A 23,357-nucleotide genomic window follows, 5' to 3' on the forward strand; every position below is an offset into this window, starting at 1 on the left:
GGTGGCAGTGAGGCTGGGGTGCCACGGGGAGGTATGTTTGCCGAGCACTCAGGTCACCATGTGTGTCCCAGCAGCCATGGCACTGCTAAATGCTCAGTGACTGAAGTTTGCAATATGGGTCGACCATTGATTATGGATGGATGAGCGCATAATAATCCAGGGGACCGGCATGCACATTGACATTATCTGCACTGTAACTTATTAAATGTCCTTGTTCTTCCTTTCAGCATCACGGGAGCAGGACCGGGAGGAGGAGACAGAGGAGCTACCTCTCACAAACGCTGGAAGTGCGTCAGGGTATGCGGGAGGATCTGGCGGAGATACATGAGGCAATGCGTGGCATGATGCCCATGCTGGAGGAGTCCACGCAGAGCATCACCGATGCAATGAGCCTCATGGCCGAGCGCCATGCTTCCTCCATAGGGAGAGTGGCGACTCTGTTGGAGAGGCTCCTCCAGGAGACCAATCAGGGCTTCCTGGGGATGCGCTCTGACCAGCAAGCCCTCACATTGGCATTGACCTCAGCTGGTCATTGCCAGAGTGGAAGATGGTTTGGGCACCAAGTATCCCAGCTTGGTGCCCATCCATCCACGGTGAGCAGGGAGGTCTGAAGCAACCTCACGTCGGCACAGCAGCTGCCTGTCGTCTCTGCGGGCTCCTGTCAGGGAGCTCAGGGTGAGGGCAACAGCTCCTCCGCCCTTCTGGCAGTGACTGTGGCATCCGATGAGGCTGCGGCGACTGGGGAGATGCCAGCTGTGGAACTGGCCGCTCCCTCCCAGACGGGTCCATCAAAGGCTTCATGGGCCAGAGGGCAGCCGCCAAGGTATTGAGGCCAACAGGACAGCACAGTGAGCAGGCTGCCTCAGATGCCAGTGCCAGCGAGGGGGGAGCACCTAGACATAGCACCAGTAAGCGTGAATTTAAGCCACCTTAGGCACACCACGGGTTTCTCACTGGGGCTTTTATGTTATCCCATAGTAGTTTATTGAAGACTTGGTGTGATGTGCAACACCTTTTTGCTTTGGTTTATGAAGTTACATTTGTTGTCTCAATAAATTTTGAGATGTTACCAGGCCTCAGGCTGATTCCTTACTTCTGCAGGTGGACGGGAACCATAATGTTATGAGTGAATTGTTTGACATTGAGCTTTATTGACAAGGGCAAGTTAATGTTACTTGTTGACAAGTTAATGTTACTATCCAGGCAGATTTTGCTCTCAGGTATCGAGTATGGAGCCTGCAGCCCTAGCGTGTGTTGAAGATCCATATGTGGTGTCTAGCTAAAGGTTCTTTGGATTAAAGCCTCCTGGATGTCCCTGCCTCCCTGGAGTATGCCCGGGTCAGTGTCTACCCCCTCAGCATTCTCCTGTGTGTGCTCATCCTCAGACTCACTGCTGGACTCATTGTGTGCATCCGGAGCAACTGTGTCCACGTCTTCCTCATCCACTGCGTCCCCCCTTTCCAGCACCAGATTGTGCAGAGCACAGCATGCAACCACTATCACCGAGACACGATCTGGGGGGTACTGGAGTGCGCCCCCTGAGCGGTCCAAGCATCAGAAGCGCATCTTGAGAAGGCCGATGGTTCTCTCCACCACAGCCCTTGTGGAGGCGTGGCTCCTATTGTACCGCTGCTCAGCCTCTGTTCTTGGATGGCGGAGAGGCATCATGAGTTACCTTCTGAGGGGATAGCCATTGTCACCCAGCAGCCATCCATCCAGCTGGGCTGGAGCACTGAAGAGCCACGGCACCTGGGACTGTCTCAGGGTGTAGGCATCATGGGAGCTGCCTGGGTACCTTGCACAGACTTGTAGAATCTGCATCCTGTGATCACACACTATCTGCATGTTCATGGAGTGGAAAACCTTCCTGTTGACGAAGTCACCGGGCTCACCTGCTGGCGCCTTGATGGCCACATGTGTGCAGTCTATAGCACCCTGGACACGGGGGAAGCCAGCAATGGCCGCGAAGCCTCTGGCTCGCTCTGTCTGGCTGGCCTCGTCCCAGTGGTAATGGATGAAGGTCAATGCACGCCTGAACAGGGCATCTGTCACCTGCTTGACACAAGGGTGGACAGCTGAATGGGAGACTCTGCAAAAATCACCCACCGAGCCCTGGAAGGAGCCAGAGGCATAGAAGTTGAGGGCAACTGTGACCTTCAGAGCCACTGATATGGGGTGCCCACCCACACAGTTAGCGGAGATCTCAGGGCCTATCATCTGACAGATGGAAGTGACTGTCTCCCTTGAGAGACAGAGCCTCCTTCGGCACTGCACCTCAGACATATTGAGGTAGCTGCTTCGCCGCCTGTAAACCCTGGCAGCAGGATAGCGGCGTCTTCTGCGGCCTTTACCTCCTTGGACTTCCTGTTGGCCCTGCACCCCTTGTGCCTGCGCCTCTCCTCCCAAAGGTAACTCCCCTGGAGGCTCAATGTGGACTGCTGGCCTCCTCCTGCTTCTGGCCCTCCCTTCCTCCTCAGAGGAGGTGCCTCCAGTGGATAGCAAAACTCCCATTCCCAGGCTAAGGGAAGGCTCCCTGAAAGCTGCAGGCCCAAAAATGATCTTTACTGTAGATTCCTGACCTGAAGGCTGTTACTCCTGTCCAAGCAGCTGGTATGAGGTTTGAAGTATTGCTGCTCACACAGGCAAGTATAAGTAACTTTCACACTTAAATACCTGAACGATCACATTCGCGACCCCACTCACCCCTCTTCTCTCGCCCGTGGATGAGATTTATACAAATGTCTCCTACCCGCCTGCCCGTTGCGCCCATGCGACGTCCTGAAGATGGCACGAGCCCTGAAAAATTGCAGACAATTGCTGCCTCAGGGGCCTTAACTACATGAATAATTAATGGCGGGTGCACATCCGAGAACATCATGTGCTCACCCGCCTAAAGATCACAATGGCGCGTGGTGACGTCGAGACGCTTGCCCGATGTCACCGCGCGTCATTTTACGGGTTGGCATGCAGGGCCCACCCCCACATGTCAACGGGAAAATTCTGGCCTATGGTACCGTTCCCATTTACATCTTTCTCAGGATGAACGAGTCATGTACTGACCCACAGTCATATATTCGTATTTTTCTGTAATGCATTTGCTGTTTGCTTTTTTAATTTCAATCTTTCTGCTCTTTTAGTCCAACTCCCAGCTTTCTAATAATGTTTGGATTTGGACAATGCTGGCAAAGCTTCAGTTACCAATCACTAGTTTGCCTAATATTGTGGTGAACCTTATCCATGAACTGCTGTACTTGTGATTGTCAGTGCTCTGACAGTGGTTTTAGATAGGGAATTCTAGAACTTTGATTCAGTAGTAATGAAGGATTGTCAATGTATTTCCAAGTCTGTGTTGGTGGGAGAACTTGGCCATTACACTGTTCACATGATGTAGCTTCCCTTATATTCTTGGCGATAAAAGACATTGAAGTGTGCCTCGGTGAATTGTTACAGCTCATCCTGTTATTATGGACAGGAGAGAGGCAAGCTGAACTTCTTTATCCTTTCACCATCTGTTCGCAAGCAGAGGTGTTTTTGAATTATTTTTAAAGTAGGCTGTGGCGTGTTTCCCCAAACCCTCAGATTGTGTGATCCAAATTTAAAGGTAACACACAGCAAACTACCTTTATGATTAACTCAGAAGGTTAGTTTATTCACATTCAAACACACACACACACACACACACACACACATACATACGCACATACATACGCATGCATGCACACACACACACACACACACATACATACGCACACACATACGCACGCATGCACACACACACGGGAGGAAGATTTACGACTTACGACGATGACCAACAACTGTAAAATTGGTTCATGTGATTTCCAGAGTACAGGTGGTCAAAGTCCAGAATGAGTTTCCTTCAGATAAGTCCTTAGTTGGAGACAGCAGTGTGACAGTCATTTTGCAGCGAATTATGATGATACACTAGGGGATTTCTATGCTTAGACTGCTTGGCAGGCTTTGATCAGATAAAGGCTTTGAGGAATTGAGACACGGTAACCAGCTGTTTGGTCAGCTGGGAGTCCTGCTATGGAACTGTTTGATTAGTTGGTAATTCAGTAGGCTGAGGGTTTCTCAGTTCTCAAAGGAAATATAGAGATTTCAAAATTGTCTCTCAAACACGACTTTCCCCCACAATGATTTCAAAAGGGATGTTTAGCTAGTGTCTGGGAGTGGCTTTGGCTTCAGGACTGATAATGTCTCAGCCATTAGATTTGAAAGAGTCACCTTCCATATTGAGGATCTTGTGTCAGAAAGACATTGCCTAGGCAGATCCTCTGACTCCACTGGAGGGGTCAGCTTATGAAGATGCAAATGACGACCATTGTTCCTCAACGCTCCCTCTTTGAAATGGACCTTGGCAGTTCCAATTGCAAGATAGGTCTGTTAGCACCTTGGAAAGAATAACAAGTTTTGATCCATGTAAATCCCCTGGCTTCATGATTATAATGTCTTTACAATTAGGTGTGAGATTCCATAATGACGAGAGCAGAATCATTTTGTTCTTGTAACTCCTGCTGGAAGCTTCCAGAACAAAGCGTCAATTCTGCAGTCATGTGACTTGTAGCAGCCATTTTGGGTTCAGCAGAAAATCCATTTTAAAAATAACAAAAAGAAAAGTAATGTCTGATGTATAGTTTGGATTTCTTTCATGCCTTATTAACATAACACTGTGGATAGGAATTACTGTAGCTATAGCATGTCAGTATTGGAGGGGATAAGTATTGAGTTCAGGGGCAGGAACGCTATTCAAGAAGATTGTGTTGTGTTTCTTAAATGTTGCCCAAAATGACTTGGGCCTTAGATTTGGCAGAGAGGCTTTCAGCTGTCAGTAGGTGAGCCATTCTTTACATATTAGTCAGCTTTTATCTTGCCCTTGTAGTAACCATGTTGATACAGTTGGTCCAGTTAAGCTTCTGGTCTATGGTGACTTCCAGGAGGCTAATAGAAGGGGATATGGTGAGCATAATGATCATGGCCAGAGGAGTCAAGAGGAAGTGATTAGGTCTTCTTTTGGTGGAGGTGGCCATTGCTTACCATTAAAATGGTATGATTATTTCTGCCAATTGTCAGCCCAAGCCTGAATGGTATCAAGCCCTCCTGTAGGGAGGCGTGAGCCATTTCTTTATCAGAAGAATTAAGAATAGAGCTGACCACTATGGAATTTCAATGAACAACCAGCCTCTGAGATTATAACAGTGTAAAGGCCATTGATGAAGCAACCGAAGATAACTGGGCCAAGGAATGTGACAGTGAAACTGCGATGATGGCTCCTGAGGATGCAATAATGTCCTTTGACATAATGCTCATCTTCCTGTTTGTCAAATATGACTCCATTGGAGGATTTCCCCTTTCAGCCCTTTTCACCTCAATTTTTCTAGGGATACTCAGTTGAAAGTTGAATTGATGTCAAGGGAAACTACTCTCACATTTGTTCTGGCACTCAATCTCTGCATCCACATTGGATTGAGGCTGTGATAAGTTTTATAACTGAGCGATTCTGGTGAAACCTAAGCTGAGCCTCAGTCAGCAGGTCATTAGTGAGTAGATGTTGCTTGATGGCACTGTTGGTAAATTCATCCATCAGTTTGTCAATATCTGGCGTTATTGTCCTGGTTGAATTTGTCCTGCTATTTCTGGCTAGAACAAAACTAGGATTTTTTTTACAGTTTTAGGTATATGCTCATGTCGTAACAACAAAGAAATAGTTTGTCCAGGGGACAGTTTGATCTGGTTTATAGATATTGAGGATTACTGTTTGGCTGTTATCAGAACCCATAGGCTTTTCTGTACCCAGGGCAGTCAGCTGCTTTTAAAATGCAACACATATTCATCTGATTTTTTTTGTTTTGCATTCCTATGCTTGTGGGGAACTCCAGAAGGAGCTGAATAGGATTGTCCATTTGACACTTCTGGCTGAAGATGGTTGCAAATATATTGCAGCCTAGGCTCTTGCACTCATGTGTTTAGATTTACCATGGTTGAAGATGGGGATATTCATGGGGACACATCCTCTTCCCGTTAGATGCCTGACTTTCTATAATCATTATCAACTGGATATTTTAGGGCTACAGAGCTTTGCTCTGATCCACTTGTTGTGGGACTGCTTAGCTCTGTCTAAATTCTGTTGCTTTTGGCGTTTAGAATGCGGGGAGCTCTGTTGGAGCTTTGCTATTTTGGTGCCTCAGTCTAAGACATGCTTTATAGACAAGTGCCCTAAAATCACATTCATGAATCCCAAGTAACTTTTTTTATTCATTCATGGGATGTGGGTGTCACTAGCTAGGCCATCATTTATTGTCCATCCCTAATTTCCCTTGAGAAGGTGGTAGTGAGCTGCCTTCTTGAACCACTGCAGTCCATGTGTTGTTAGGGAGGGAGTGCCAGGATTTTGACCCAGTGACAGTGAAGGAATGGTGATATATTTTATACATTGCTGCCACTGTGCATCAGGAATGAAATGAATGAATGTTTGCGGATGGGGTGCCAATCAAATGGTTGCTTTGTCTTGGATGGTATCAAGCTTCTTGAGTATTGTTGGAGCTGCACTCATCTAGGCAACTGGACAGTATTCCATCACACTCCTGACTTGTGCTTTCTAGATGATGGTTAGGCTTTGGGGAGTCAGGAGGTGAGTTACTTACCACAGGATTCCTAGCCTCTGACCTGCTCTTGTAGCCACAGTATTTATATGGTTAGCCCAGTTCAGTTTCTGGTCAATGATTACCCCCAGGGTGTTGATTTTGGGAGATTCAGTGATGGTAATGCTATTGAATGACAAGAGGCAATGGTTAGATTCTCTCTTGTTGGATATAGTCATTGCCTGGCACTTGTGTGACATTAATGTTACTTGCCACTTGTGAGACCAAGCCTGGATGTTGTCCAGGTCTTGTTGCATTTGGACAAGGACTGCTTCAGTTTCTGAGGAGTCGCAAATGGCGCTGAACATTATACAATCATCAGCAAACATCCTCACCTCTGACCATATGATGGAAGGAAGGTCACTGATGAAGCAGCTGAAGATGGAAAATAGAAATAGTTAACCCTGAGAACCAGGGATTTCAAGTTAGTGTATATACTATGAGAAAAGTTACCTCTCTTCCAGTTAGCATCTGAATGCAATTGTGTACTGGAACTAAAAATGCTTAACTTGTCAAAAGAGAATACAAGGTTATGTGCTGATGACCACAAGAGTAGTTATCCTTTACTTTTACCCCCTGTTGTTGAATATGGCAACAAAAAATAAGTGTTTTCTGCAAATTGTCCTGGGGAATGGCTCTTTTCTATAGGAGTTGATGATCAGACAAAATAAACAGGTTGCAGTTTAAGGGTCAATCTGGCTTTTCTCCTCAAGCAATGAAGAATTTGTTCATTCTAACTGCTTGACATGGCCATCTATGGTATCCTTATATCACTATTATTAGCCAGTACATAAACATTGAAAACAAGTACATCATAGAAATTGGTTGACACGGAATTGGAGGGATTTATTTTGAAAATCAAGTATATAGAAGTTGGTGTTTTTGACACAAAAGATCAGAACAATCAGTTGGGACATGGCTGGGTTGCAGTCAAGTGGAGGAAGGAAACCATCCAGAAGGGAAAGATCGGAAGGAAAAAAACAGAAGGAAAGACATTAACCCTGCCAGCCCAGCAGATTCCAAGTGTCATGCCCACCTGTGCCAGCCCTGCTGATCAGATAAGACAAAACCAGGAATGGTGGTAGAGGAATCCGGGAGGGTTGATTATAATCAATCATAGGATTGATTCCTCATGGACCTCATATTAACACAACTTTGTGGTGAGGAACTAAAGATTTGCTGACATCTATGAATTATAAGGTACCTTTCCGTTTGGCGATTGCCGCTGCCCACGAAGATTTCTGTGCCACGGCCATATTGAGTTATGTCAGCCAGGACATCCGGTCCCAGCTGCAGCAGCAATGGGTCAAACCAGACATCCCCATGGAAGGCCGACCAGCGCAGGGCAAAGAGAGGACATGTCCCATTTTAAAGACACTAGTCGCCATATTCCATTAGACTTTTAAAGGTCTCAAGTCTTTCAGTGGGTTATTGAGTGGATGAGTGGGTGGATGTATCTGTGAGTGGGTGGGTGAGTGGGTGAGTGAGTGGTGGGTGAGTAGATGGGTAAATGAGTGGATGAATGAGTGAGTGGGTGGTTGGATGAGAGCGGGTAGTCAGGACAGGGGGCAATCGGGTTGTGTAGGATGGGTAGTCAGATCAGGTCAGGGTGGGGGTGATTGGGGCCAGTTGCAGTTCTCAATGCAGTTATGCTGGCTAATCACTTAATTATATTAAATATTAACCAGCGTAACATTTCCAGGGTAAGTATCCAAGTAAATCCAGTGTGTCTAGCCTACGTCTCCTACCCTGAGCTCAATGTTAGGGACACTTGCCAAAATCAGCCCATTATATTTTTTAATTTCCCAGGCAATTTCAGCGCATGGTCTTCTGCAGGGTTCTGACACACAACAGCAACTGAAGTCCAGATTTCGCTGCTCTGGACCTCGGAAGATTTGGGCCTTTATTCCTGCCATTTGTACTAAGGCCAACATGCCATTGTTTTCCTAATTGCTTGTTGTACCTGCATGCTAACTTTCCTTGTTCCTTGATCCAAGTGCACTAAACATCAACATTCACAAGTTTCAAACCTTTTAAAGAATATTCTGCTTTTTTATTCTTACTGCCAAAATGGATAACTTTACACTTCCCCACAAGTTGCTCCATCTGTCACCTTGTTGCTCACTCACTTAACCTGTCTATATCTCTTTGCAGCCTCTCTGTGTCCTCTTCACAGCTGTATTCCCATCTAGCTTGGCAGCATCAACAAACGTAGATACATTACCCTTCATCTCTTCAGCTAAGTCATTAATATAGATTGTAAATAGCTGGGCCCCAGTGCTGAAACATTTGCAACACTACACTAGTCCATTCCAATTGAATTCCAGGTCTTGGAATTGACAGTAAATGAAAGATTTTCTTAATAGAAAAAGGAAATGGTTTGAAAAATATAATTTAGGACAAAAGGCACTGTTCAGCGAGAAGAACCCGATAATGAACAAAGTCTCCAATCCTACTTTTGCTGTATTTATATGTGTTGAAATCTAACAATACATTGGTGACCTGTGAAAGAAACAAGCTCAATAAACTGAAAGGCCATTTCCCAGTCCATGCTTTCTAATATATTTATTATTGATTAATCATTTCAGTTAAAGTGCTAAAATGTAAGATGCAGTAAAAGAACTTGTAGCATTCAGGTATCATTTAATTAATTCAAATCCTGTAGCAGCATCTTTTTTTCAAAGGTCTAGCCTTGAAATTTGGATTTCAGCTTAAAATGCACATTATATAGTGGGTCAGAATTCAGATACTTAACACCCCAGCCAGATGTTAGAATTTAAAATGCGAACAGTTTCTTTTCTCCAGCTGTCATACTCATACACTCGTGGTCCACTGAAGAAGTAAAATAATTCTAGGAAAAAACAGAAAAGCACTGCTTTAATAAATTTGGGATGAGAATACAATTGGTCTTTTAGTCCTATTTGCAATAATCTCTGTGTTTCATCAACCGTCCAAATGGTTATCATGCCATTTGTTGAGCTAATTATACAGAACTCTCATTTATCCAGCAGAATTTAAATTAACAAGTGGCAATTTTGAATACATGACAGAGTATCCTATTGTCCATTTTAAATTTTAAGAAACTCTTGCTACTATGGATACACTTACCATTATTCTGTAAGGCAGCATCTATTTTGTCATTGATTCCTGGCCAGTTACTTCTTATCCATTTTGGATAGCCATAGTCCATAGTCTTTGTTTTTTCATTGTAACTGAACAGCAAAAAATAAAATACCTTTAGTAAAAATGTCTCAAAGCATACTGTGTAATATTACTAGGTAGATAAATAATATTACGCATTATTATTTGAAGACTATGCTCGAGAAAGCTCTAGTACTAAAACTTGGCATTCCAGTTCACAATTAATACCATTCAAGCTTTGGTTTGTACATTGATCTACTCTATTAAAACAATGCAGAATTTCTGAGCTTAAACTTAATGCAGGAATAATGCTGTATTTATTTGAATTTCCAATTCAACAATAAGGGCAGAGTGCATCGGCTTTGATCCCACTTCACCTATCATACTACTTCCTTCTTATAACCATTGTCTAAATGCAGTTATCCCAGGGAGCAAAAGTCATAGAATTAGCTCTGCAGCATTGTAATATATTTGCAGCCCATGCTCCTTTTGAGTGCAGCTCTCCATTGGGAGATTGGGATCACTGAATTTATCTTTGTTTTTTTTAAAATACTGGTGTAAAATAGTAAACGTAATATGGCTGAAGTTCCACTGTTTCATGGTTTCCGCTGTATCTTCGACAAAGCGGAATTTTCACCCTTTACAAGGATGCATCCTTGACTCTGCAAATTCATTAGTGGGAGCATAACGTTGGGTTCCTGGAGTTCAGGTATCATCTTTGAGTGTGCAAGGGATGTATAGACAAGAAATTGAAAAGGAGCGTACTGTGGATACTGGAAATCTGAATTCAAAACATTAAAAAGCTGGAAATACTCAGCAGGTCAGCCAGCTTCTGTGGGGAGAGAACAGAATTAATATTCCAGGTTGATGACTTTTCATCAGAACTGGGAATAGTTAGAGCTAAAGGTGGTTGGCAAAAAGGACAAAAGGAAGGTCTGAGATAGGGTGAAAGGCATGCTTATTCAATATACTGTATCGTATTATTTGCTCTACTTTGCACATGTGCACATAAATGGAAACAAGTATTCATAATGGAATTCCAGGGACTTATGGGGCAGAGTAAATCTGGTCTATACTCAACATTGAGCTCAACAATTTCAGCCTTTAATCTCTTACTCCCATTCTGTTTCCTTTTATTTGCATGTTTCGATTTTTCTTTTATCTTTTGCTTTCAGGAAGCAGCACACCTGCTCTTAGCACATCTTTTGTTCCTTTGTTTCTTTTCCTGTCCCATCACCACTCTCTTTGGCCCTGGAAGACTAACTCCTGTCATTCATCCTCACTTGTCTTTCACCCTATCTCAGACCTTCCTTTTGTCCCTTTTGCCAACCACCCTTAGCTCTAGCTATTCCCAGTTCTGATGAAAAGTCATCAACCTGGAATGTTAACTCTGTTCTCTCCCCACAGATGCTGGCTGGCCTGCTGAGTATTTCCAGCTTTTTTATGTTCTGGTGTCTTTCATTCATCCGCTACCAAATCCAGTCCAATGACTCTGCAAAAATTTAGATTGCATCGCTGTAGTATAAAATGAGTTTATTATCAGGAGTGCCTAGGTTGCTTTGTGAGGAAGAAAGGAAATAGAGCTGTTAAGCGCAGTAATACAAGTCAGATCATTTTGCACTTTGATTTAGAGCTTTTTGCTGGGAGGTTCCTTTTATACACAAGCTATTGAAATGTACGTCAATGTCTAAAAAATGTTTCATTTTGTTAACATTTATAGGAAGGAGAGGATGCACAAGAAGCCAGTCAGAGGAACAGAGATACTGGCAGAGATTGTAGGGCTGGAGGATGTGGAAAGCTGGAGGGACAAGGCAATGAAGGGATTTAAACATGAGAATGAGCATTTTAAATTTAAGACAGTGGAGGATCAGGACCCAGGCCAGGATTTTACAGCCCCTCTTGCCCAGCAGAATATAACAGTCCTGCCAAACTGAAAGGAGATTTAAAAGGCTCGCCGCATCCGCCAGGGGGAAACATGCCACAGCGGGGCCGTAAAATCCACGCCCTAGTGTATGTTAGCCAGGGCAGGGGTGATTTGTGTGTGAACTCGATGGTGAATAGAACACAAGAGGCATTGTTTTGGATGAGCCATTGTTTCTGGTGGTTGAAAATGATGAATTGGCATTGAATAGTCGACTCTGGAGTTAACAAAGACATGGGGAAAAATTTTCCCCCCATTGGGGGGGAAGTGCCTCCGATTGGAGCCCCCAATCGGGGGCGCACCGCCATTTTACATGAGTGGGTCAATTAAGGCCCACCCAGCGTGACATCCGCCAGGAAGTGCTATGTGCTCCCTGTGTGGGTGAGGGGGGATGCCCTCAGCTGGGAGTGCGCTCTTTCACACATGTGCGCGAAAGAGCGCACTGATCTCCCTGAGGCTAAGTGCTGCCTCAAGGAGATCAGCTCCAAATTAAAATTTGCAATAAAAATGATAGGAAAATTTCCCTGACATGTCCCTTTATGTGACATTGTTACATGAGTTGGGGCATGTCTATAACTTTAACTGAAACCTTTATTAAAAATTTAAATACCCTCATGAAACCTCATCCCACCCGTGGATGAGGCTTCATGCTTTTTCTGAAGCCCACCAGAGCTCCCAGCCTGCCCACCAGCCTTAAGGTTGGACGGGCAGGTCCATTAATGATTTTAATTAGTGTCTCAATGGCCTCAATAAGCCATTGACAGGTCAGCGGGCGTGCAGCTGAAAATGGAATTGACGTGGGGTGATGTTGGGAGTGCCACCCAACATCATCCCGCATCATTTTACGTGTCGGCGAGTGGGCCCCGCCCCCGCTCACCAATCGGAAGATCCTGCCCATAAATAAAGGCTTCAGCAGCAGGTGAGCTGAGGTGGCTGATGTTATGGAGGTGGAAGCAAGCAATCATTGTGGTGAACAGGATATGAGGTCAGGAGCACAGCTTAGGTTAAATAGAATCACTAACAGTATGGTTTAAACTGAAGCAGCAGCCAGAGATGGAGATTGAATCAATGGCGAGAGAAAACAGTTTGTGGCAAGACCCAGAGATAATGCTAACAAAGAGATTATAGCTCATCCCAGACTTTATGTCAGACAAACAGCCTGACAGCACAGATCACACAGAATCACAGAATCACACAGTGCAGAAGAGGCCCTATGGCCCATCGAGTCTGCACCGACACATGAGAAACACCTGACCTACCTACCTAATCCCATTACCAGCACTTGGCCCATAGCCTTGAATGTTATGACATGCCAAGTGTTCATCCAGGTACTTTTTAAAGGATGTGAGGCAACCCACCTCCACCACCCTCCCAGGCTGCACTTTCCAGACCGTCACCACCCTCTGGGTAAAAAAGTTTTTCCTCACATCCCCCCTAAACCTCCTGCCCCTCACCTTGAACTTATGTCCCCTCGTGACTGACCCTTCAACTAAGGGGAACAGATGCTCCCTATCCACCCTGTCCATGCCCCTCATAATCTTGTGCACCTTGATCAGGTCGCCCCTCAGTCTTCTCTGCTCCAACGAAAACAACACAAGTCTATCCAATCTCTCCTCATAACTTAAATGTTTCAGCCCAGGCAACATCCTGGTGAACCTCCTCTGCACCCCCTCCAGTGCAATCACATGCTTCCTATAATATGGCGACCAGGACTGCACACAGTACTCCAGCTGTGGCCTCACCAAGGTTCTATACAACTCCAGCATGATCTCCCTACTTTAGTAATCTATGCCTCGATTGATAAAGGCAAGTGTCCCATATGTCTTTTTCACCGCCCCACTAACATGCCCCTCTGCCTTCAGAGATCTATGGACACACCACCAAGGTCCCTTTGTTCCTCAGAACTTTCTAGTATCATGCCATTCATTGAATACTTCCTTGTCAAATTACTCCTTCCAAAGTGTATCACCTCACACTTTTCAGGGTTAAATTCCATCTGCTACTTATCTGCCCACTTGACCATCCCATCTATATCTTCCTGTAGCCCAAGACACTCAACCTCACTGTTAACCACCTGGCCAATCTTTGTGTCATCCGCAGACGTAGTGGAGGAGTGGAGAAGAGATGATGGAAGTAAAGCTGTGTGTTGTATGGGAGGATTTTCTGGAACCTTCAAGAGTGGGAAACATGGCGTGATGGGTGACTAGATTAAGCAGGAGCTGAAATTTCCCAATAGCGTGTTGAGATGTAGAGATTACATCAGCAGCATGTTTGTGGCGTGTCAACCCTCACGCCGGCCTGTGGTAGGTTCAAACTAGCAATACATTTGCAGCCGTGAATTCGCAATCTTCAGCATGAAACATTTTTAATTACATCCTACCTTAAAAATAAAATCAGTGGCGCACAATATACTCAGGGCACCCGGTTCATCTTTGTTTCATGATGGTGTGCACCAGTCAGCTTTGTGCAGCTATGTCTGAGGTCAGCGGTTTTCCTTGTTGAACTCTATGGCACAAGGGAGGGACCAGGAAAATGGCAATTTGCATGGAGGCTTGGGACCCGCAAGGGCGGGTCAGGGGGTGAGGGCAGTGTGGTTGCTGTCTGAAAGCTTGGTGCATGGAGGAGTGGAAGTGGGGTCCAAGGGAGGACAGAGGGCTGTCCAGGGCATGGAGGAATGAAGTGGAAAGGGCTTGGCTTCCTGGGTGTTGGGGTGGGGTGGTGGGACAGTCAGTCAAGATTCATATGTGGATCCATCTCAGGGTGTTAGCTAGCAGAGTCCTTACAGGGCTTTGAGTTCACCCACAACATTTCAATCAGCCCCAATGAGAGTGATTTTGGACAATGTCCTTTATAATGCATAGAATTTAAATTTAAACTTTAATTGTATTTGTGTGGGAAACAGGAAAAAGCAAGAAAGCAGAAATGGTACACAGTTCCAGGTCCGATGTCAGGGATGGTATTCCATAGTTAACAATCAGCCCTATATGTGCAAGATGCCTTCCCCCATCTATCCATCACCATATCTTTGGATGACGTTGCCAAGGGGCAGCATGTAAAAGAAGATGAGGAGAGGACCAAGGATTGATTCTTGGGAGATTCTAGAGGCAAGGGTGTGAGAATGCAAGGTGGTCTGGATATGGGCAGTCCCACTAAGATGGAAAATGGAGGAGAGGCATTGGAGAAAATGATGCAGGTGAACAGGTCAAAGAATGCAGAGAAGTAAATGTGGATCATGAGGAAGAAATAAACACACCTGGCGTGGAAAGGATTTGTGATTTTATTTAGGGCCATTTCAGTGCTAAGGCTGAAGGAGAAACTTGATTCAAGAGACTCAAATATGGAGTTTCAGAGAAGATGGGCACAGGTTTAAAAGGTGATAAAACATTGCAGAATTTAGAAATGGAAGGCGGGTTGCAAAAGGATGGTAGTTTACAAGAGTGGAGGGATTGAAAGTAGATGTTTTTGAAGAGGGATGTGCTCATACCATTTTTGAAAGTGAAGTATAAAGTACCTGAGGAAAGGGATTAATTTATAATATCAGCCAGCATGGGGCCAGAAAGGCAAGGGAGATGGTCAACAGTATAGTGGGAATGGAGTCAAGGAAGCAGGATGGTTTCATAGATTAGAAAAGTTTTGAGAGATGGATTCTGATGGAGACTGTCTATCAGAGTGACAGAGAATTCCATGAGCTCCTTGTACTTCTTGCTGAAGGTGAGGATAGAAAGAGGAAGGGAGAGGCGTTTAAGCAGACAGTCATGGAAACTAGAAAGTGCAGGGTTTTTTCTACACTACAGGATAGCCCTGGGGGAGCAGTTGGTTTTAACAGAGGTTAGTGAGGCTTGATTAGCACTTGATTAGTTCAGATGGATCTAATAATAGATAGCTGAACAAACTGTGGCAGACATGCTCAGATCTGCGCCCCTTGCATGTGACAAAACAAAGTTGGGGTCACACCACAGAGAATAACCAGGAAATGAGAGAGTAAATGTTTCACTGGGGACAAGAGCATCAACAAGGAGCGGGAGTGATTGAGGACATTGATAGCTGCAAATGTTTCCTGGTCAACGCAAGACTAAGGGCTAAACAGCTAAAAGCAATAAAGTTAATAATACATGCCTCCAATACATATCTCCTACAAAGAATATTATTTTCTTTGTCTGTTGAATATATATTACTGCATCTATTTGCTTCACATATGTTGGAAGTCCAAATAGGTAAATAGGTTGAGATGAATTTCGGCCAAGTTCATAATGGGTGTAGGTCCAAAATTTTGATCCTGCAAATGAAAAAAAATATATATATTTTAAGAAATATAAGGTGGAGTGTATATAAGTAGGTACAACAGGCAACACCCATCTTGTATCCCAAGTTAATTTTTTTTTAGTGTCATTGTATTTTTTGATCTTGGAATTAGTCAGATGGACCACAATAGTCTTTGCCACTACTTCATACTTGTTTCATGCATTGTACAATTAAATAGAAACTCTTACATAATATCCTGTAATAACAGTCTCAATCTTTCTAAGTGCTAGCTTTATTACACTGTTTCAATTCATCACTAACATGAAAGCAAAATAGAATAACTTGCATCACCTTTGAAAAAATAAATAGTATCTTCTTCAGGAATTTCACAAGCAGCATCAATATTTGATGGGAGGCTGAGCCAGACATCTTGGATAGAGGTAAACTTGGCATCTGCCATTTGTTGGTATGTATGCCAGAAGTATCTAACCAACAGTCAAAAGACAAATGCCATCAAATTAACTACTTGGGTTAAGGTACAGTGTGAATGTCCACATTATGCGAGGTAAATACATAAAAAGTAAAAACTTTACTCATTTTTGAAGAGCAAAATTTCTCCATGTGCCTTGGTGACAGCATCAAATGATATAGAGGGATCACATTTATCTGGTATTCGTGATTCTGCAGATTTTTGGTTATATATTTGCATGGTTCCTAAAGAGGAAATGAAGTGTTTAGAACAATGGAAAAAAATAAAGTTACTACAAAATTACTGAAAATGGTGACACGACTTGGATTTATATCACCATTCCTTCACTATCACTGAGGTAATATCCTGGACTTCCCTACCAAACACCAGCATCATTGCAGCTAGGGCTGCAGTAATTCAGGAAGAAGGCTCAGCCCCATCTTCTCAGGGAAACTAGATGGACAATAAATTTAATCTTGTCAACATCACCCATATTCAGAAAAGAAATATTTAAAAAATTTTCCCATCTAATATTACCGACGGATGCATACACATGACAGTCATTCTGGATTGTGTGCTGATGCTTGGTTATTATTGCATGTCATCTTAACTTCTCATTTCTTTAGTTCTTCTTATAGGGATAGACAGCCCATAATAACCATGACAGGCTCTAAAGGAGAAGGACCTGCTAACTTTAAAACATGAGGAACAAGTCCTTTAAATCTTGGGAAGAGAAACAATAAAGCAGAACAGTATAGAAAATTGCAGATTTGTTTCAAAATCAGGCTTCAATATCAAACTCTGCTGCTCTGCCTTGTCATCCTCTTTTTTCATTGTTTAGTTGCCATGAAGAAATATACTGAAGCTCTTTACCACATCATTTCATCTGCTTAAAGTTATATATGGAGGTTGTTCATCAGGGCAAGATGGTAAGATGCCTTCCTCTTTTCTTTCTCTGGGTGTAAGAGAAGGTTCGCTCAACTAATTTCTGTGATGAGGAGCTTATCTTATGAGGAAAGGTTGAACAGGTTGGGCCTATAACCATTGGAGTTTAGAAGAGTGAGAGGTGACCTAATTAAAACAAAAAAGATCCTGAAGGGACTTGATAATGGAGGGTGGGAGGGTGTTTCTTCTTGTGGAGTAGACTAGAACCAGGAGACATGGTGTAAGAATAAGAGGTCCCCCTGTTAAGACAGAGTTGAGGACAACTGTTTTCTCTCAGAGGGTCAATAGTCTGTGGATTCTCTTCCGAACTATTGGCCAAAATTTTTACCTCAGTGGGCGGTCATGCGCCCAACCCACTCAAGCGTAAAATGACGCGCATTGACATTGGGCAAGCGTCCTGACGTAACCGTGCAGTCGCACGATATTTTGGTCGGCAGCACGTCTGCCCACAATTCAAAGGCCTATTAAGGCCATCAAAAAGATAATTAATTTAAAATTTTCACTGCCTGTCCAACCTTATGGTTGGCGGGCAGACAAAAAGGCCAAGTGGCCTTTGCACTTTTTAGGAATCCTCATCCATGGATGGGATGAGGTTTAAAACAGCGCAGTGAGTGCCCTGATAGATTCCAGCATCTCATTAGCCTGGATTTTGCAAGTGTAATGTTGGCAAAATTTGTAGTGTTCAACATCATTACTCCTCTGAAAGAGACAGCAATTTCTGGAGCCTGCACATGTGCAGTTAAATGTGGAGATCCAAAAGTTGCTGTTAGTGATTCTACACTTCTCCAAGGGGTATGCTGCTGAACTCATTGCAGAGTACAATCAATAATAAATCACTGACTGATGAAAGCTCTGACCATTACATTTTTAATCTCAATGTAAAACCGTTGGAAAATTTAAAAATTACTGCTCAACAGCCTCTCGGCATGATTGCACACCTATGTGTTTCACAACAGCATATATAAGGCGTGCACTTGGCAGGCTGCACTTTGAGGGGAACTTGGAGGTGAGTGCACAGTAATGTTGCGCAGTGCTCATGAAGGTCTCCTGAAGTCATTGGACTTCAAGGTTAAGGTGCGTTGCAGGGAGGGGCGCAAGGGCTGCCCTGCGGTTGAAGGTAGTGCACAAGCATGTGTGGGGTGGGGGGAGGGAAGCGGCCGTGCATTAAAGAAACCTTGTATAAAATGACCATTCCTCTGCGGCGGAGACAGTTCAGGCAGAGCCACATTGACATGCATCTAGCTTATCTACCCACTCAAGCAATGCAGAGGCATGAAAGTGCCACCAAGTGCTCCAGAGTTTTTCACCCCTCAGGCACAGACTACAAACTAAGGAACATTTTAGTGGACTGCAGAACAATTGGACGACTGGGCACGTTGTACAATCTCCTTGCTAAAGCTGGCCATGGAGCAGCCACTGGTGGAGGTGCTCACAGCCCCTTGCAATGTCATCATCCCGGTTTGGACCAGCCTCCCCCATGGTTCAAGCTAACAGTGCAGCCTTGCAGCGCAGGTTAGGAGAATGCCTGTGCCTGAGCTGAGAGCACAGCATGCAGTCCAGCGGGCAAAGCTGCTGCCAATTGGTCAGGTGGAGTGAAGCGGAGGTGGGTGGGGTTTCGGGCAGCCATGCAGCGCACTAATCTCTGCCCATCCAAGAGGTGGCCAGCACTCTCCATGATGCATTAAGGGGCCTTCAGACTTAACCAAGAGAGGTTCTTAGAACACCCAAGCTAACCCACGCGTCTCTCTCTTTCATCCTGCAGGAGGAGTACATCAGGAGCATGGAGCCTGGCGAACTAGCTGTATGCCTCGTGGTGTACAGAGAGCAAAGACAATGGAAAAGAGAGCAATGGAGGCACCTGGCTGCACAGAGGGAGGAACAGCACCCTCAGGAAGAAGGGGCAGCTGGGGCTCCCGCACACACCATTGAAGAGCCACAGTGAGCCGTCGCTAGTTGGCGCGTAGCTAGACCCAGGGTCTATAAACACCGCCTTTCGTGCACCAAGAACCAATGCTGCCGAAGACTGGTCAGTCACGTCTGCCAGCCGCTGCAGAATTTGGTGCCACAGGGGCATGGAGAGCATCCACTGCCAGTGCCTGTGAAAGTGACCGCAGTTCTCAATTTCTATGCCAGTGGCTCCTTCCAGGGATCCACAAGTGACCTCTGGGATATCACAAGCCTCCACCCACAAATGCATCCATGAGGTCACGGATGCCATCTTCTCGAGGGCACACAACTTTATGCATTTCGCCTGGGTCCGAGACAGCCGGGATGCAAGAGCGATTGGGTTTTCCCAGATCTCGCGTTTCCCACAAGCGCAGAGTGCAATCGACTGCACTCACATGGCAGTCAGGTCTCCATCACAACACATGGTCAACTATGTCAACCTCAAGGGATTCCATTCGCTGAATGTGCAGCTGATGTGTGACCACCACAAATGCATCCTGCAGGTCTGCGCACAGTTTCCAGGGAGTGTCCACGACTCCTACATTCCCAGTCAATCAAATATCCCTGATGTCTTCCAGGGCCCACAGAGGCTGCAGGGATGGCTCCTCAGGGTCAAGGGCTACCCGCAGAGGAAGTGGCCAATGACACCCGTCCATTGGCCTCAGACTGCAGCAGACTGAAGGTATAACAAGGCTCACGCTGCAACTCGCAACTTGGTGGAACAAACCATCGCGATGATTGAAAATGAGGCTCCTGTGCCTGGACTGGTCTGGTGAAGCCCTGCAATATAGTGCACAGAGGGTGTCATGCATCATCGTTGTCGTCTGCTATGCCCTTTACAACCCGGCGCTGCAACAGGAAGAGGAGCTGGCTGAGCAGGAGATGGAGGAGCTGAATGTCTCCTCCGATGAAGAGGACATTGACGGTGATGAGGTCCTCGAAGGCAACGATGACAGTGATGATGCCCTTGCATTGGCCAGAGGAGACAGGCGCATTTGGGAGGCCTCATATCTGCTAAATTTGTGGAGGATGATGATGACGACATGCAGCGAGGAGACACCATATATCCTCACATTGCATCTGTGAATGTTTAAATCCAGTCTGGCTTATGGCAACACACATACCCTCTGTGATAATGCTCCTGTCATGGAGCATTATTGGTCGCTTGATTGCAGGAGGATGATGATGACATGCAGTGAGGACGCTCCGTTGATCTTCACATAGCCTCAGAGAATGTCTGACTCCTGTCTGGCCGAGGGCAGCTCACTTGCGCTCTGTGATCAGGGTTATATCATAGAGACACAGCCATGAAACTTTAAAAGCACCAGATCCTTTGTCCTTCAGCACCTGACCCCTTCAGGAGCACAGTGTCACTGGTCACAAATGCTGAAGAGATGGGGGGGCCAGCCCCACCTTAAAGGTGCTGAGAGCACACAGAGAGAATGGTGGAACTCTGTGATGCCTGCCCACAACATTCTGGGAGCAATGACAAGCACCATCGAGGTGCAGGCATCAGTAATGTGTCCAGTGAGTGTGAGGCCGGACCATCACTTTGATCAGAAGGCTGCACAAAGCACAGGGAAGAGGCCCTGGACTGAGACACCTGCCTTTATCTTGGTAGAAAGGTTTCACATCTGAGTGACACGAACACTGCTCATCAGAACAAGGAGCCATAGGCAGGGAGACATTGTTGCAAGTTTATTGACAATAGTGAACATTATGTACAAGTGATTAACACTCGTACCCAGGCTGTGTAATTACATCTTCTTAAACTTCCTAACCCTGCCGCCACCTCTTGGTGCTCCGCAGAAATCCACAGCGGAGGTAGAGGCAGCCTGCTGGCTGCTACACCCTGTCTGTGATGACCTTCATGGGTGTCCTATGGAAGGCTGAGACCTGGAGGGCTCAGGCCTGCTTTCGGGGTCCTGCTGTGTGGCAGTGATACCCTCCTCAGCCTGTGGAGCTGGAGCTGCTGGGGTCACAGGGAGAGGGGATTCGGATAGGCAGGACACTCTTAGGCCAGAATTTTTCCCTTGTCGGGCAGGCTCGGGTGGAGCAGGCAGGGGTGGTCAGGAAGCCGACCGCCACCCGCGATCGGTTCCGCACCGCGATTTTACACGTATGGGTCAATTAATGCCCACCCAGCATAAGACACGGCGGTGGAATGAGCAAGAAGGGGCAGGCAGGTGCTCAATGTCCACCGGGTCCAATGGCGACCCAGCAGCCAATTCAAAAGCGGCTGCAGCAGTGGCAGCCATTCGATGGCTGCCAGTGAAGGACATGGACTTTGTGATGGAGAGCGTAGCGGGTGGACATGGCAGGTGGGAGGACAGGTTGGCGGGGCAGTCGGGCCCACGTTTCTCTGAAGTGTCTCGCTGCCCTCCTGGAGGAGATGGCAGCACGGAGAGAGACCCTTGTCCTCACCTTACCAAAAATGCCTGGGAGGAGGTGGCATCCAGGGTGAGCTCCCATGATGTGGTGAGGCGCACATGGGTGCAGTGCCGGAAGCGCTTCACTGACCTCCTGCGATTGGGAAGGGTGAGTACTGTGTTGGATTGGGTCACTTAGCACAGCAGTTAGGAGCGCTCCCCCCACACCCCCTGCCCTGCCGGACCTCAGAGTTCTTAGAGTGTGGGTGGCAAATGTCAATGAGGCAGCATCTGGGCAAGGGGGTGAGCCCTGGCTGCTTGGAATGAGTGTTTTGTGGCTCCAGGGTTATGAATCGACTGCAAGGCGTTCCTCAGGTGGGGTTGGCCAGGCTGCAATGGCGCTGCAGGTACAGGGTGGACTAATCAATGCTCTTCTCTCCTTTCAGAAGAAGACATCCCATAACAATGTAGAAAGGTTGCGGACTGGTGGTGGACTGTCCCACCTACTCATCCTCACTCGACAAGAGCAAGAGGCCCTGGAGCTGGAGAGGCCCCATGCGCCTAGGTCAACTGGCCGCAGTGAGGTTGGGGTGCCACAGGGAGGTAAGAGTGCAGTGCACTGAGGAGAGAATGTCTGTCACAGCAACCATTCCACTGTATTCTCTATATTGATGGAATCCCCATTGATAATGGAAAGACGAGGGCACCCTGATCTGGGTGCCAGGCATGCACAGTAACAGTGGAATGACTTCAACTAATGACATGTCCTTGTTCTTCCTTTCAGGCTCACCAGCAGCCCATCGAGGTGAGGAGCCTGAAGGCCCGATGCTCACCCCAGAGGACAGCAACCATCACAATGTGCCTGCGTCACACCGTCTCAGCCAGGCAGGCACCAGCGCAGATACCAGCACCTCTGTGGGCATTAGATCGGTGGCTACTATCTCGGTGCACATTGGTGAGGGCACTTCACACTCACCTGAGGTGCAGGCGGAGGCAGAGAGTGCCCAGGGCACCGGCAGTCAGAGGACTGCTGGGGACCAGGGACGTGCTCAGTCAGTGGCTGATGATGAGCCTCTGGAGTCGTCCCTGAGGCAGCAGATGCTGGAAGTCCAGCAGGGTGTGCGGGAGGATCTGGTGGAGATACATGAGGGAATGCGTGCCATGGTCTCCTTTATGGAGGAGTCCTTGCAGAGCGTGAGCAATGCAATGACCCTCATGGCCGAGCGCAATGCCTCCTCCATGGAGAGAGTGGCGACCCTCATGGAGAGGCTCCTCCAGGAGAACAATCAGGGGTTCCAGGGGATGCGCTCGGGTCTGCAAGCCCTCACACCGGCAATGACCTCAGGTGGTCAGTGTCAGTGTTAAAGATGGATTGGGCACCCAGTATCCCAGCTAGGTGTCCACCCATCAATGGCGAGCAGGGAGGTCCAAAACAACCTCATGTTGGTGCACGATCTGCCTGTCATCTCTAGCGGCTCCTCTCAGGGCTCTCTGGATGATGGCAACCACTCTACTAGTGTTACTGGCTGCTCATTCCCAGGTAGAGCCAGCACAGACTCCACAGGCTAGAGGACACCCGCCAAGGTAATCAGGACCAACAGGACAGCAGAGTGAGCAGGCTGTCTCCAATGCCAGTGCCAGCAAAGGGGGAGCACCTAGACATA

The 23,357-nt window shown here is 46.3% G+C and overlaps 1 protein-coding gene across 1 annotated transcript in view; it reads right to left on the bottom strand.

The window, feature by feature from the left end:
- Positions 1–9,282: 9,282 nt before the first annotated feature.
- LOC144682929 (collagenase 3-like) overlaps positions 9,283–23,357 on the bottom strand; it is a 36,173-nt gene continuing 22,098 nt past the window's right edge. Inside the window, exons 6-10 of the mRNA XM_078545834.1 lie at positions 16,557–16,677; positions 16,315–16,448; positions 15,838–15,997; positions 9,768–9,871; positions 9,283–9,510 (exon numbers count right to left, since the gene is read on the bottom strand). Of these exons, the coding sequence (XP_078401960.1) occupies positions 9,410–9,510; positions 9,768–9,871; positions 15,838–15,997; positions 16,315–16,448; positions 16,557–16,677 (620 nt within the window). The 3' untranslated portion in view covers positions 9,283–9,409. The remainder of the gene's footprint in view (positions 9,511–9,767; positions 9,872–15,837; positions 15,998–16,314; positions 16,449–16,556; positions 16,678–23,357) is intronic.

The sequence above is a fragment of the Cetorhinus maximus genome, chromosome 7 (genome assembly GCF_964194155.1).
Source record: "Cetorhinus maximus chromosome 7, sCetMax3.hap1.1, whole genome shotgun sequence".
Classification (NCBI taxonomy): Eukaryota; Metazoa; Chordata; class Chondrichthyes; order Lamniformes; family Cetorhinidae; genus Cetorhinus; species Cetorhinus maximus.